General features: G+C 31.4%; 1 protein-coding gene across 3 annotated transcripts in view; it reads right to left on the reverse strand.

Moving 5' to 3' along the window:
• Positions 1-10,692: 10,692 nt before the first annotated feature.
• Positions 10,693-17,107, reverse strand: part of LOC107847716 — an 11,686-nt gene continuing 5,271 nt past the window's right edge. The window contains exons 1-6 of one of the 3 annotated variants that reach the window (XM_047398800.1): positions 14,570-15,014; positions 12,225-12,511; positions 12,009-12,135; positions 11,655-11,933; positions 11,452-11,571; positions 10,693-11,337 (exon numbers count right to left, since the gene is read on the reverse strand). In XM_047398800.1, coding sequence (XP_047254756.1) covers positions 11,059-11,337; positions 11,452-11,571; positions 11,655-11,933; positions 12,009-12,026 — 696 coding nt within the window. In that variant the 5' untranslated portion in view covers positions 12,027-12,135; positions 12,225-12,511; positions 14,570-15,014 and the 3' untranslated portion in view covers positions 10,693-11,058. Of the gene's footprint in view, positions 11,338-11,451; positions 11,572-11,654; positions 11,934-12,008; positions 12,136-12,224; positions 12,512-14,569; positions 15,015-17,107 lie in introns of those variants that run through there. The other 2 variants (XM_047398801.1, XM_047398799.1) reach the window with 2 other exon arrangements.

A 17,107-nucleotide genomic window follows, 5' to 3' on the forward strand; every position in this document is an offset into this window, starting at 1 on the left:
CATAATTTAGTTTAAATGTTTTATTTTAGTATATATTTGTAAGTTTTTTTTTATTTTTTCATTGCTGAAGAAGCTTTCTTTGTAGGATCTTGTTAGAAGAAAGCTTCTTCCATTTTTTCCTTTTTGATGTAAATTTTATTATGTAATGCAATGAATAATTTTAACACAACTATGTTTCAGTTTCTTTTAACATTGTGTGTTTGTCATTTTTGTTCTGATCCCTTGTTTGAAAACTCGAATCAAATATGTCAGCTTTTTCAAGTTACAGTATTGTGGCTTGACTAATTTCCTGAAAAGTAAAATCTAATGTTTAGATTTTATACAAAGTATTTCGCCGACTATACATATTAGTCGATCGTAGACTACATGAATCGATGGATCATCGGGTAAATTAAAACAAATAATAACAGATTTTTAAAAAATAATTTAATTTTAAAAGATTTAAACAGATTATCACATGTTATGTGGCTAGTGGAAGAAAATAATTAAATTAAAAATTATTTAAATAGATAATCACACGTTTTGAGAATTATGAAAGACAATTATTAAATTAAAAAAAAAATTAAATAAATAATAGTAACATGTATTTTGGGTTGGTGGAAGAAAATAATTAAATATAATATTATTTAAATGGATAATCACATGTTTTGTGGCTAGTGGAAGAAAATAATTTAATTAAAAAGGATTTAAATAGATGATGTTGGACTGGTGGTGACACTTAATAGGCCGTCGTATACATGCACTATGTCCTCCATCGATCAGTCTGGTATATCGTAGACTTTCACGTTTATTATCGCATCAACTGATATCATTATTATGCATAGACCATGGTAATCTATGTACACAGTTATAGAGCATCACTTGGATATAGTTAAAAAAATGAGTAAATAAATTATAAATAAATGTGTTGTGGATTTCTACACATGTTAAGGAGTGTAAACAAGTCACATAATCATATTAGAGCTTAGACAAATTAAGGAGGGTGAATTAAGAAGTGTGTGGATGGGTAGTGGTTGAACGCTCAATATCGTAAGAGTAATGTTTCTCAAAGCACAAGTATGTATTGAGGATGATAAATGTTTTACCACTATCACTTGCACACACTCTTTTGATTTAGGGGTGGTGATGAAAGAAATATGTGAAATGTGTAGGCATCAAATACAATACATATCCTATATACATACTTATGCTTTGTTTAAACATTACTCTTACGATATTGAGCATTCAACCACTACCCATCCACACACTTCTTAATTCACCCTCCCTAATTTGTCTAAGCTCTAATATGATTATGTGACTTGTTTACACTCCTTCACATGTGTAGAAATCCACACCATATTTATTTATAATTTATTTAATCATTTTTTAACTACATCCAAGTGATGGTCTATAACCTTTTACATAGATCATCGTGGTCTACGCCTAATCATGATATCAGTCGATGCGATAATAAACGTGTAAGTCTACGATAGACTATACTGATCGATGGATGACATAGTTCATGATCTACGACGATCTATTAAGTGTCATCACCAGTCCAAGATCATCTATTTAAATCATTTTTAATGTAATTGTTTTCTTCCACCGGTCCCAAAACATGTGATTATCTATTTAAATCATATTATATTTAATTATTTTCTTCCACCAGCCCCAAAACATGTTACTATTATCTATTTAAATTTTTTTTTAATTTAATTATTCATTTTTTAACTATCTTCACGTGATGGTCTATAGATGTGTACATAGATCACGGTAGTCTACGCATAATCAGGATATCAGTCGATGCACTAATAAAGGTGTAAGTCTATGGTAAACCATACAAATCGATGGCTGACATAGGTCATGATCAACGACAGTCTATTTAGTGTCACCACCAGTTCAAAAGAGAAAAATTATTTTTCCAACGATAAAAAATGGCTATTTTTGTAAGCTATCAGTGTGAACACTTTGTTTTTACTTCATATATAAAGTGTACATCCCTCCTTATTTTATTTCATCAACTTTATTTTGTTTTTAAAAATTCTACAATGTCGCAAGCATCTCAATCATCCAATTATAAAAATACTCTAATTTGTCATTGTGGAAATGTGGCTGTCTTGAGGACGTCACGCACGGATTCAAATCCAAGTCGCAAATTTTATAATTGTGCAATTGCAAAGGTGAGGTATGCGTGTTTTTTTTTAAAAAGTTAAGTTAATGGTTATGTAATTAATTTTTTTCCTAGGATAATGGCGCATGCTCATTTTTCAAATGGCTTGATGAGTTATCACCTCCATCCAGTCCATCAATATTTATTTTGGGTCTCGAGACATCAAATTTTCAAGGCTTGAAAAAATTTAATCTACTACAAAGGCTCCAACAATGAGAAGAAAATAAAGATTTTCTCATGACTTTGTTCAAAGAAGTCGAAGAACAGAGGGATCACTTTAAATTATTGCTACATGATACCCAAATAGAGAGGTATCAACTAAAATAAAAATTGATTTTGGCCGAAGAAAGAGAGAATGTCCTAAAAATGATGTTATGTGCTATAATGCTAGTATTCGTTCTTCGGAAAAGTGTAACATGGATGTAGTGATATTGAATAAATAATAATAGTTCTACTTTTGTATAATGTTAAATACTATTTTTGATAGAACCATAGTCGATTAAACAACACGTCAACTTAAATTCGACCAGCAGGGTAATGATAGACTATGTATACGGTATATGGAATATTAAGTATGCATTCTATGATATCAAGCATACAATGTACCAACTATGACCACACCCTGCATATTCAAATTCCATGCTACAAATCAGTTTGATAGAAATAGATTCAGCTCAGAATCATAACAAGTTTTCAAAAATAAAAGAATAATTGTCATCTCCTACCACCAAATCCTTCAAACTTCATATTTATGAATAAAAAAAAATTGTCATATCCTAACAACTCATCATTAAACAACAAATTAAACATCTTAGGATTTAAATATCTCTTTCCCTAAGTTCCTCATCAACACAAGTGTTACTATTGATTTCATCAACAATGTCCATGACCACATCTGTTTGGACAACTTCAACTTTTTTTTTCTCAATAATTGCAGCTGCTTCTTCATTCTCACCTTCTTCTCCTTCTTTTTCAGTACGTGCATCAGCTGCTGCTTCTTCAGTTTCCTTTTCTTCCACACCTTCTTTTCTTACTTCACCTACAGCAGTTGTTTCTTCCTCAGCTTCAACATTTGTTTCTTCCTCAGCTTCTTCTTTTCGCTCACCTGCTGCTTCTTGCTCAACTTCTTCTTTGTTAGCTTCTTCTTCAACAATTTTTCCTTTTTCTGCGCCTCCTTGTTCATCTGCTGTCGCTTCTTCTTCTGCTGCTGCTGCTACTACTTTTCCACCTTCTTCTTGACTCTTATCTTCTTCACCATCCTTATTTTCTTCTTCTTCTTCCTCTTTTGCCACAACAGCAGCCAACTCATCCATTTTGCTCTTTTTTTCTTATTCTTTATTCCTCTCCGATTCATGCACATGCACTATTTCATAATATTACAAAGTGTTACTGATATTTAAAGCTGAATATTTATTAACAACATCAATTAATGGATGGAGTTACCTCGCTCATGTTGTCGCTCATCATTTTCCTTTTTCTTCATTCTTTTCTCTTTGATATAGGCAGCAATATCCAACACCGCTTCTTCGAGTGCAGCCACACGCTTATGAAGATCCCCGGGGGATGAGGTTCCCGCTGCATCTTTAGAGGTGCTTGGAGAATCATCATCACCAACGCGTACTCCAATGGAGTTACCACCCAAATCCCCATCATCATCACTGTCCTCATTTGAAGTGAGGACAGTCACCCCTTCTAACTCTTTCTTCAAGCCATCGAGAACGTTATTCTTCACCTCGTCCGTATATGGCTCAAACATAATCATGTAATCCATCTTCATCTCACAAATAGTAGGGATGATTTACGGGTGCACGTTCTACCAAATATCAATTAACAATTACATAACATTCGATAAAATGGTACTATTATTGCATTATAGAAAATAAGTTCATACCTCGGTAACTTTTCCTTTATACTTGAATGGGTCACCTTCGATTATCTTATCGCTTTTTGAAGTGTACCATCTGAGGATGCGGGGGATGTGTAAGGGCTCATCCATTGATTTTCCAGCAAATTCTCCAAGATGAGGAAAGGCCTCATAGATCCAAATCTGTAAGCAGTACAGCAGTGAAAAAAATAACTATGAGTCTATGACATAGTATAAATAAAATTATAATCTATGATAAACTCACTAAAGGGTTTATGGTAGATACCATGAATGCCCAGGGAAATTCGATTAGAGCATAGGATGCCTTCTGCTTCTCATCAAATACTTTCTTCTGCTTCTTCAGGTCACTTTTCTTCTTCAGATAGTCTATGGTCAGTTGAAATGTCTCTTTCCCCCATGGATACTTCTCAAAGAAACTCAAAGAGTCGACCTTTCGAATCAGTTTTGTGTCGACAACCTTCATTGAATCTTTCGCAAGCAACATGATGTGCAAGAACCACAGTAGAAAGCACTTGAACTTCTAGTCCTCGTTCAGCTTATTCCCTCTGATCAGGTGTAACAAGTTGGCCGCCGTGATGTTTTTGTTTTTTATCACCTTAAAACAAAAATTGTCCCCCTTTGCTAACACCTTCTTCATTTTTTATTCACTGGGGTATGATGAGCAGTTCAGCCTCGTGATCAAACAAAACTCTTTTAAGCCAAAACAGGAAGGCTTGTTGTTAACGCAGAACCACATCTCATGACGCATCTTATCGTTCTTAACGCGTCGGAACAGTAAATAATAGACCAACTGCCCATTGAACTTGAGATGTTCCGACAGGTTTCTCAAGTGTCCAAAACAGGACCGCTTGAATCTTTTCTTCAATTCTTGGTCGACAAGAATTTACTTAAATTCTTGATAAGCAGCCATTCTTGATCTGACCAATATCTTTGCTGGGAAAGATTCGACCTCGTCAATTATCGTTCGAAGGTCATATCGCTCCACAAAAATGCACCTTGAAAGATATGGCACGGACAATGAATCATTATTTCCATCATCACTATTACTCCCATTTCCCTCGCACTCTTCACTATCACCACTGACACTCCGCTTGGCAACATCTTCACTAGAATCGACATAGTCACTTATCTCCTTTAACTCTAAATCTGATTTGAACATCGACTCTTCAATTTTCTTTCTTTTTGACACTTTTTCAATTGCTGCAGCTCTTCTTTTTCTACTACTACCAGCGGTATCGTCTTTCTATTTAGGAATAATATTTTTTCTACCTATTTTCAACATAGTCTACACCTAAAGAACAAATCTCCCATTTTCAGTTCATAGACCACAAGTCTATCAACAGAAATTACTCAATGATCAAATGAAACCCCCCCCCCCCCCAAAAAAAGTAACAAACACCCCACCATTAAACAGTTCACTACACAAACATACAATAATTGAACCAAAATCGAACATGCAAAATATCAAAATACAACAATTACTAAAAATTAAACTAGTGCACCTAATCAAACTAATTAGCTATTAATATTTCAATTTTCACTATTTCAGCAATCATGTTTTAAAAGAATTTCATACGTCTAAAAATTGAAACATATCTAGGGCATTCTCATTTCATAGACCACGGGCTACGGACAGAAACAGGACGCTGTTCAAATCAAAATGCCAAAATAACTCTTCAAACAATAATTATGCCACCATTCAATACTTCGTTGCTAAAAAAAACATGATTAAATCAAAACACCAAATTCCAAAAATTAAATTCTACATCACTACCAATCGATTAGTAAAAAGAAAATCCATTTAAATGGATCTAGAAATGATCAAAATTCGATTTTAACTTACCTTGCGAAGCAACAACGCCCCCTTAGCAGCTGCAGATGAAGAACGTATGAAAATGACATTTTTGGGAGAAGTTGTTTGAAAGCGAAAGTTGGAAATTGAAGAGGAGAGAGAGAAATGTTTTTTTTTGGATATTGAAATAAATGGAGGGGGTTAGGTGTATTATATTAAATTTGTAAAGTTGTATAAATGATGAATTGGTCCCTTGGCCCACGTGTGGGTCCCACTTTTTCCATTTTTTACACCCTAAACCTAAAAAATAAATTAAAAAGAAATTAAGTGGGTATTTGGCAAAATAGTTTTGCAAAAGTTCTTCTTTGCCAATTATTCCCGAATTACTTCCTGAAAACAAAACACAAAAACTCAAGCAAAGAATAAACAAGATTAAATCCACATAGTTGCTCTGACCCCATGGTGGGTACCAAACTGTTTACCTTAGATTTGACACATTTGAATTTGTAGGTAAATCAAGAGCATGAGATATGATTTAATCTTATTTTAGATTAGATTTTCTAGTGGTTCAGTTACAAGGAGATAAAGGAAATCAACTAAGAATAAAATAAATGAAATACGCAAAGTAAGGCAAGAAAATTTAGGCGAGCCCAATGCGTGTATAAATGCATTCGAGATCTAGTCCAATTAGAGGTAGATTACCAATAGTTAGATAAAAATAGCTTGGAGTCTAAGTAAAACTGTTGTATTGAGAAGAAGAATAAGAGATCAGATCTCTTTACAAATGAAAATTGATAACTATTTATAAGCTACAACATTAGGCCATGACAATCAAATTTTGATAATAGAGCCCTAGAAAAATAAAGGGAAAAGGCTCAAATATGCCACTGAACTATCAGAAATGGCTCATTTATGCCATCCGTTTAAAGTTGAGTTCATTTATGTCATCGCCGTTACAAAACTGGCTCATCCATGCTATTACTTTTTAACAGTCGATTTTTAAAAATCGCTTTTCCACGTGGCATCTTATTAGAGTGTCACGTCATTTTTTTCTAATTTTTTTTTGTACATTTACGACAAAGTGATATTTTAAATGATAGATATAATATTTGAAGAAAATAATAAAATTATCTTAATTTCATAAAAGGACAACTAAATTGGAACAAAAATTAAAAAAACAACTAAAATTATATTTATGGACAAACACAATTCCAACTTTAAAATTTTAGTTTTCATGGTCAAATGCTCATTAAGTTATTTAATGATAGGCGTAGTATTGAAAGAACATAATAAAATTATCTTAATTTCATAAAAAGAAAACTACATTAAAATAACAAAGAGACAATGTATTTATAATATTTTCATGATATGGCTTAATTATCAAGAGTTGGAGAACCATAACTTAAACGACACGTATTATTAGTTATTTTAGGAGAAAATTATAAATAATATTATAAAGTATTATGTTTCTTTCTCTTTCGTAAAAGTCGTTTTACCAAAAAGGCTCTGTATAATTTTATTTGCTTAAACCAAAAAGAGGAGTTAATAATCAAGAAAATGAAGATTAAAGACTTGTTGCCTTCCAAAATTCAGAACAATATATAAAACGTCTTTATAATTTTATTTTAAAAAATGATCATTGGGGACATAAATGTCACCTCCTTTTATTTTTTCTATAAATATAATATGTTTAGGATATGTTTAAATAGTTAAGAGCCATAACTTGAATAACACATATCAACAATTATTTCAGTCTCAAATTATAATAACACTATGTTTAATCTTTCTCTTTCGTATGTGTCATTTTTACCAGCAAAATACTATGTCTATCATTAAATAACTGAATGAGCATTTGATTATGAAAACTAAAATTTTAAAGTTAGAATTGTGTTTGTCCATAAATATAATTTGAGTTGTTTTTTAATTTTTGTTCCAATTTAGTTGTCCTTTTATGAAATTAAGATAATTTTATTATTTTATTTAAATATTATCTCTATCATTAAAAATATCACTTTGTCATAATTGTGCAAAAAAAAAATTAATGGATAAAAAAAATTAGAAAAAAATTTAAAAAATAAAATAAAAATGATGTGGCACTCTAATAAGATGCCACATGGCAATGCAGTTTTTAAAAATCGGTTGTTAAAAAGTAATGACATGGATGAGCCGATTTTGTAACGGCGATGGCATGAATGAGCCCAACTTTTAACGGATGGCATAAATGAGCAATTTCTGATAGTTTAGTGGCATATTTGAGTCTTTTCCCAAAAATAAAACCTATGTTTGCACGCCACATATTTGATCCATTAGTGAGCATGTTAATATTCATGCAATACTCGGCTTTTTAAGAGTTCATCCGCTCACCTGAGTGATTTAACACATTTGTCTCCTATTTGTCTATTGCGCCATGTCATCAGGAGAGGCGAGCAACTGAGTTCTTATCCCTTACGAGAAGTCATTATCGTTATCTTAAGAGAGGCTTCTCATGACCTCCTTACTCATTACTGCGATGAAGACTCAAGATGTCTCTCCTCTTTGTGCCACGTGTCTCTAGCAGATTACCCCATTCATACATTAACTTTGTCAATAATCTATAGATATTTTTATTTGATGCAATGTGTGTTTGCAACATATTTTAATTCATAGAAAATAAACTCAACCATAAACAAAATATGCAGAAACAAGAAGTTTTATTAATAAACGATTGCAGGTACAAATCTGTTCCTTCCTTGATTCTTCTCTCTTGATTTTCTCCGTAACTTGAGGGCCGTCAGTAGCCTATTTCTTGAACGTGGGAATATTTGAATTTGATATGATTTCTCAGTAATTTGAGGACCTTTAGTGGCATATTTCTCGAATGTAGGTATATTTAAATTTGATCTTTATGAAAGAAGGGTTTGTGGATCTTCTTGATGTATTTGATTATCAAGAAGAAAAGACTGTTTTGATCTTTTTATGAATATCCCATTAATTTTTGAGATATTAAAGATTTTGATCTCTTTTCGAATACGCATGAGTTTATGGGATATTCAAGATGCCTCTCAAAGGGAATATAATATCCTTTAAATAGGCATGATTTAGGGCTTAGGGTAAAGTAGCCGGGAGAATACTCACAAAAATACCTAAAGTTTGACCGGATTACCAATTGAGCATAATAAACTTTGCGGGGGTCCTATTACCCTTCAAGAATTATTTTTTCGTATTTTAATGGCATATATCTGCCACTTGGCCAATTGCGTGTTAGACACACGCATTGAGTGCGTGAAATTGTTTTAAAACGTTAAAAACTTCTTTTTTTTTGCCAAACAGCCCCTAAATTTTCTAATTTTTTTTAAGTTTTATATTTTTTATTTATTTTTTCATTCTTCTATCTTTTTTCTTTATTCTTTCCAAAAATGGAGTCTTCAACAATGGTTGCTCCATTGTTGAATTGAAATTGAACACAATTTCATCAAAAAAGAAAATCCACCAAGAGGGGGGAAAAATTGTTCATCGAAACTAGAAACAAATTTGAATAATTCTTGAAGAAAGTTTTCAATTTGAAACTCTGAATAATTTCAATTTCAAATTCAATTTCATACTTGAATCCAAATTCAATTTCCAGTTTCCAATTTTCAGTTTCATTGCGTTCAATGTACTACACTTCAATTTCTACTTTATTCCAGAAGTGACTTCAATAAAATTTCTTCCGAAAGTCTTCAATTATTGAATGTCTTCCGGAAGCCTATAACGTATTTCCATTGTTGAAGTTATTGAAGACTCCATTTCTTCAAATTTTATTTATTTAGTTCGATTTGAATAAAACTATTGAAGAAAGTTTTCAATTCGAATTTGCAATTTGGGGAAAAAATTTCTTAAAAATGGTGAAAAATAATGAAAAGACAATGGAATCATTTGGAATTTAATTTATAATGGTGAAAAAATATTAAAAAGTGATAAAACGGAGAAGACAAAGCGGGTGTACTACACTTCCGACGTCAAAAACTGGGTATAACTTTGCGGGGGGCAATTAATTCCACTTTAAAAAAGTCCGAGGAGGAATTAGTTCTACTTAAAAAAGTATAGGTGTGTAATAGGACCCCCACAAAGTTCAATATGCTCAACTTGTAATCCGGTCAAACTTCAGGTATTTTTGTGAGTATTCTCCCTAAAGTAGCTTCTAAGAACTCTATAGAATCCACAAAATTTTGATGTCTACAAATGCCCCTACTTCAAGGTTTGTCGGTACGTAGACTTGATGAAACTCAAAGACGAGTCTTGAAGTAACAACCATAGAGATTTTATCTTTCCGATCTTGCAGCTATAGATTTGCGGATCTGATTTATGAGAGAAGAGATGAAGGGTAGATTTCACTAATAAAAAAAAGAGGAAAACCGACCACAAAAACTGATCACAAGTGGTTGGTTTTTTCCATTTTTCGACCACAAAATCGACCAAAATTTTTGGTCGGAAAAGTAGTGGTAGCTTTTTAAAAATCGATCACGAGTGGTTGATTTTTTAAAAATATATATATTCATTTTTAAAATTTATTATTATTTTATTTAAATGAAAAAATTAATTTTAGGATAAAATAAACCGACCACTATAAAATTAATTTTATTAATTTAATAAAAACCAACCACATGTGGTAGGTTTTTAGTTAAACTAATAAATTAATTTTATAAGAAACCGATCACAAGTGGTCGGTTTTTTGCGAAAAAAATATAGACAAAACTGACCACCTGTGATTGTTTTTTTACAAAAAATAAATTAAAAAAAACGACCACTTGTGGTCGATTTTTCTGGGAATTCAAAAAAAATAAAATTAAAAAACCAAATACTGCATGCAACCACAACAAATATATAGAGCAGTAACCAAAATGAAAATACAACAACAACAAAAATAAAATTCAAAAGTGTACAACACATACAAAATATCCAACAAAAGTGAGTATGAAAATACTACAACAATAGTTTCAAACAACAAAATGTCTAAATTTAAAGTACAAGACATACAACAATCACAAAACTAACAGTCATCATCATTGAATTCGTCCTCGTCTTTCATATCATCATCCGTGCTGAAATCATCCGGGGGGCCTAGACCTTTTGCAGCCCAAACTGCATCACCAGGACACGGAGGAATAACCCCCCAGTCTGAATGAAAGAACTGAACTGCTGCTGCAGTATGCTGATTTGTGATGTCATTGCCTCTTCCGTTTTCTTCTACCTCACACTCTGTTCAACATACCTCTATCTTTGTTCAACAAGCACTTCAGTGAGTTGAGAAACCATATTTTGTAGTCCTACAATGGTTTCTGCATCAACTGAAGAGCTAGAGTATGCAGGGCCGGACGAACTCCTAATATTATCGCCAAAATATTCAGTGTGGCATCCGTAGAAATGACCTCTATTTGCAGGACCCGAAGCTTTTGTCCATAACTCATTCCGTACATGCTGGGGTATTGGGTCACCCTGACTTTTAGGAGGCAGACTACTACGATACTCACCAAGAAAATGCCTAAATTCGTCCTATATATATTCAAGGTAAATATAATACTAACAGTCAAAAAATACTAAAGTTGTTATAGTTGAATAACATCAACTTTGAGAAAAAGATTTATATATTCAAAATTTATTTCTTACGTGGACAACTTTTGTACGAGGTTTAACCCAGACATCTTCATCAGTCGGGTTCAATTTCTTTCTCAGATGAGTCACCTCAAAAACATCATCAGTTGGTAGTTCCCTACCCATTTCTTTTTCCTGCATATGAAAAAATTATAAATGTTCAAATAATAAAAAAATTTAAATAGAAACAAAGAATTAAAACTGTAAAAGTTACATACCAATTTTTCCATCACAGCAAGAGTACTTCTAGCATCCGCAGTATGTAAGGAGCCACCCTTGGATGATACCCCGACTCTCTTTCCTTTTTCCCCCAACAATTGATATTCTGGGCTATTCCAGTGGCGCTGATACAGTGGCCATAAGGGTTCAGAAATCCACTTAGGTTTTACCGATTTCTTTCGAGCAAAATCCAATAAATCTTTAAATCTGCCTCTACATCTTTGGAAAAAGTTCCTCTTTATAAGAAATTCATTTGCAGCATCCCACCAGTAAAATTTCTACAACCAAAATATAATATTCAATCTTGTGTTCTAACAAATTGTTAATAAGTAGGCGATAAGTTAAATCCTTACCTTAAATTCTTCAAACATTCTATCCCTGTCAAGTTCTGGAACCTTTTGTCAGCTGGTCTAGTAGCCGTTGAAGTGCCGAATAATGCATATTCGCGCCTTTTTTTCAACTCCAGCATCCGGCTTAAACCTACAACACAAGATCAAACGGTAATTTCATCGGGAACAGTAAAATAGTAATGGAAAAATGAGTAACGTTATTATATTTAGAAATCTTACGCTCTCGCAATTGGAACCATATAAATCCTCCCAGAATCATCTCTGTCTCCTAGCTGCCTAGTAAGCGATGGTGGATGCACTGGCATGGGAGATCGAAAGCACTAGATGGAGCGCCTCCAAGCTGAAGATCCAACAACCCAATAGATCCAGTAGAATTACTATGCGAAGCTGCGTGACTGCTGCAGGAGGGTATCGATGATAGTAGATAACTGGAGAGGCCAGCGGCCGTCCGATAGTACCAAAATTTAAGCATTTTCAACAAATAAAGTCACCAACAACATCACCTCCTAAACAGTAGTTCACTATTAAAGTCACCAAAACTTAAGCTTTTTTAACTAACAAAGGCACCAACGAAACTAATTCACTATTAAAGTCACCAAAAGTTAAGCATTTTCAACAAATAAAGTCACCAACAACATACCTTCTAAACACTAATTAGTATTAAAGTCACCGACACTTAAGCATTTTCAACAAATAAAGTCACCAATAACATCACCTTCTAAACAAAAGTTCACTTTTAAAGTCACCAAAACTTAAGCATTTTCAACTAATAAAGTCACCAACCACATCATCTCTTAAACATTAATTCACTATTAACGTCACAAAAACTTAAGCATTTTCAACAAATAAAGTCACCAACAACATCACCTCTTAAACACTAGTTCACTATTAAAGTCACCAAAACTTAAGCTTTTTCAACTAACAAAGCCACCAATGAAACTAACTTCTAAACAATAATTCACTATTAAAGTCACCGGCACTTAAGCATTTTCAACAAATAAAGTAACCAACAACATCACCTTCTAAACAAAAGTTGACTTTTAAAGTCACCAAAACTTAAGCATTTTCAACTAATAAAGTCACCAACCACATCACCTCCTAAACACTAATTCACTATTAAAGTCACCAAAACTTAAGCATTTTCAACAAATAAAGTCACCAACTAAACCATTTTCAAGCAACTAAGTATCAAAACAAAAGCACATTCAAAACAAAAAAATACCCTTCAAAGTCCCTAGACTTAAACCATTTTCGAGTAACTAAGTGGCCTAACAAACCATATTCAAAACAAAAAAAATTTCCTTCAATGTCCCTACACTTAACCATTTTCAAGTTACTAAGTCGTCAAACAAGTCACATTCAAAACACAAAATCCCCTTCAAAGTTCCTACTCTTAACCACTTTCAATCTACCATGTCACCCTTAAAGTCCCTACACTTAATCATTTTCAACCTACCTAGTCACCAAATTATTTTCAACCTACCAAGCCCCTAAACATTCAAGATCAAGTTCACAATACAATTTTCAAGCAACAACAAAACCAACAAGCTATCAAGAACAATGCTAATGAATCGCACAAGGCCACACACGACTTTACTAGACTTCAATATGAACAATCAAAGAAAGATAACAACAATAGTGAATCGCACAAGGCCCCACACAGCTTCACTATGTCCACATACCTTTGATATTTTTTTTTAATTTCTTGATATTTCAAAATGGAAGCTTCAATCTGCTTATAGATTCTCTCACGGGAAATTGCAATATAGAAAATAATGAGCTTAGCAAATTAAAAGATACACAACTCCATTTTCAACGGATCTTAAACTTGTGATCTTAAACATACCGCATTACTTATGTGGTTAAGAAAAAATGTATTAAGAATAAAATAGAAACTTTAAAGTTAAGGTGTTTTCAAATATAAAATTGCGTCAATTGTTTTTTTTTTTGTTTTGAGAATGAACTAGCAAAAGAACAATGTCACACAAAATAGAATGGGTTCTGAATTTCAAAATGGCTACTTCAAGGGTTAATAACTGGGTTCTAAATTTAATATTTGTACATATTTAATGAATTTCTTGACACAATGCACTATTTGAGCAAAAGCTACAGAGTACCCGAGCTTCTAGCTCTGCCTAGTTTGTGATGACCCTTTCCACATTCATAGTGAAACAAATGTTAAAAAAGGCATTAAACTAGTTACCTATAAAGTAGCATGAGTATAGAGAATAATGTTTAGATTTCTTCCACATTGTTCATGCCTATTTGTCATTCTTATTACAAGAATCCCAATAGGCATCAAGAAACCCATGGAAGCCCAGAGAAGAAATCCATGTAGAATAATTTGAAATGACAACATAGATAGAGGTTAATGCTGCTCAGCTAAATATATGGCACAAAGAAGCAGTTTTTATCCTGAATTATGCAGAGGCCAAAGCTATATGCTTTAGACAAATGAAATAATGTTTTGTTTGGGCTTGGTGTTCAGACGGGTTATTTATAGTGCACTAGCTCGATATCTCGACAGTTTGTATGTTAATCTTAACGGAGTTAACGAAGTTTACCCCTAAACGGAGGCTGCCGGGTGGCTGGTGGACGACTGCTTCACCGGCTGGTGGTGGTGCCGGCGTTGGTGGAGATAGCTGCTGGCGGCACTGGGATTCCGTCGATGGCTGGCGGCGCTGGGGTTCTGTCGTCGTTGATAGAGAGAGAGGAAGAGGGAGAAGAGAGGTAGGTGCAGCTATTTTTGTGAAAAGAATTAGAGTTTGAGTTATTTTGTTTAAAAGTGTGATAATGGTGGATTTAATCTCAACCATTGATCGGATGACATAAATGACTATGATTAAAATTGAGAGGAGTCAAATGAAATAGAAATTGGGGATTTTAATTTGAGGTCAAATTGGAAATGAATTTTGGCTAAAATTGACATATACATATATAAAATGCGGCTAGAAAGTAAATGAAATGGGAAAATTGAATTGAATTAGGGTTACTATTTTAGGAAATGTAATAAAAATGTCGATATTAAAATAGATTACATATATAAAAATTATTTTTTTAATAAATTTTATAATATTTATAACAATATCCAATTAATTTAATACAATGCATATATAAATCTATATAAAAATCAGATATTTAATTATTTTATCATCACATTAACACGAGTAGTATATTTTCTCAATCGTATGATAAAATCAATGAATTTTGTAAATTACGATAAATTTTTGGTTAATTAAATTTTAATTACGATATTATGCCTCATAATACAACGTGTTAATCAGATAAATTATTGATTTTAATTAGATATATATATACCTCGTAATACAACGTGTTAATCAGATAATTTATCGATTAATTTTTTTACGTTATTACAACTTCAACAATATAACCGTATCTTCATTCGCACAAAATAGTATATCTATTTCCTCAATAGTATGATATCAGTGCATTATTCAAAATATTTTGATATATAAATTCATTATCGAGCTTTCGATTACTGCATATGTCCCTATACGAGATATATGTATATATACCTCGTAATACTTGTCTTATATTATTACAACTTCAACAATATACGTGTCTCAATATTGTATTGACACAAAATAGCATATCTATTTCATCACTACATGAGATATACATATATACATATATATATATAAATATATACATATATATATATATATATGTATGTATGTATAAATATTCAATTGGTTATCACCATTCAAATACGTACTATATACATTACATACCCGATTTTACTACCCCATAATAATATACAATGTAACGTAATTCACAAATACTCAATTGAATTATCGGTTGATTTATCTTATGTCATTAATATACGTTCACTATATTATATGTATATACTATATATATATATATATATATATATATATATATTATATAATTATTATACTATATATGTATATACTATATATATATATAATTATATATATATATACCTATACATATACACACATATATGACATGTCTGCTTCAACTGTTTCAATCGTAATTTTACTAAATATCATCCTAATTAATTATTATAAGTCATCAAATATTACAAAAATATATATTTAATAAAAAAATAAAATAGATATAAAATAATAAGTTAACTTTTGATGTTTTAAATTAACTTCACACGTCTTATATGGGACTCATATTTTTTAAAAAAAAATCACACGTACTTTTTGTAGTAATTTTGTTATATCACTTCTTATTAGTTATTGTGAATTATTTAAGACATATGTTTGTTTCTTTGCTTCAATCGTAATTTTACTATATCACCTCTAATTAATTATTATAGTCTAAGCATTGTACCACTTAAATTGGAATATAAGGAAAAGTTTTATAAACCACAATAATTAAAAACTTAGATTATTTAAAATATGTAATTGACTATCAATGCCACAAAATTTTGGACAAGGGGAGTAACATATATTATTTGAAAATTACATAAAAAGTATTATAAATTACAATAGTTAAAAACTTTAAATATCTAAAAGTAAAAAATCATGTTTTATATATTTCAAAAAGTACATAAAAAATATTATAAATCACAATAATTAACTACTTGAAAATTTTTAAAAGATATGAAATATCTGATTGACTCTCAAAATTATATCAATGGCATTTAAATTGGAATAGAAGAATAGTAGAATAAATCACAATATTAAAAACTTAAATTATTTTTAAAATATAATTGACTATCAACGCCACAAAAGTTTGGACAAGGAGAGTAACATATATTATTTGAAAATAAAAAAAATATTATAAGCTACAATAGTTAACAACTTATAATATCTAAAAATTTATTAAAAGTATGATTGATTATCCAAATTCTATTTGAATCACATTGTTTGAGATAAAAAAAATAACATATACTGAGCCCGTGTTATCTGAAAAACAGTAATATAGGCCCATCGAATTTGATTTTTCAGGCTCTTTATTAATTTATACATTTGTAGAGTTTAATTTTGATCGTGAATTAAATTTTTGAAATAAAATTATATATTTGAATAATAAATCATAATAATTGATAATTTTTGCATATATTCTTAAAATATATTAAATTATCAATTATTATGATTTATTATTCA

This window comes from Capsicum annuum, chromosome 11, assembly GCF_002878395.1.
Source record: "Capsicum annuum cultivar UCD-10X-F1 chromosome 11, UCD10Xv1.1, whole genome shotgun sequence".
In the NCBI taxonomy this organism is placed as follows: Eukaryota; Viridiplantae; Streptophyta; class Magnoliopsida; order Solanales; family Solanaceae; genus Capsicum; species Capsicum annuum.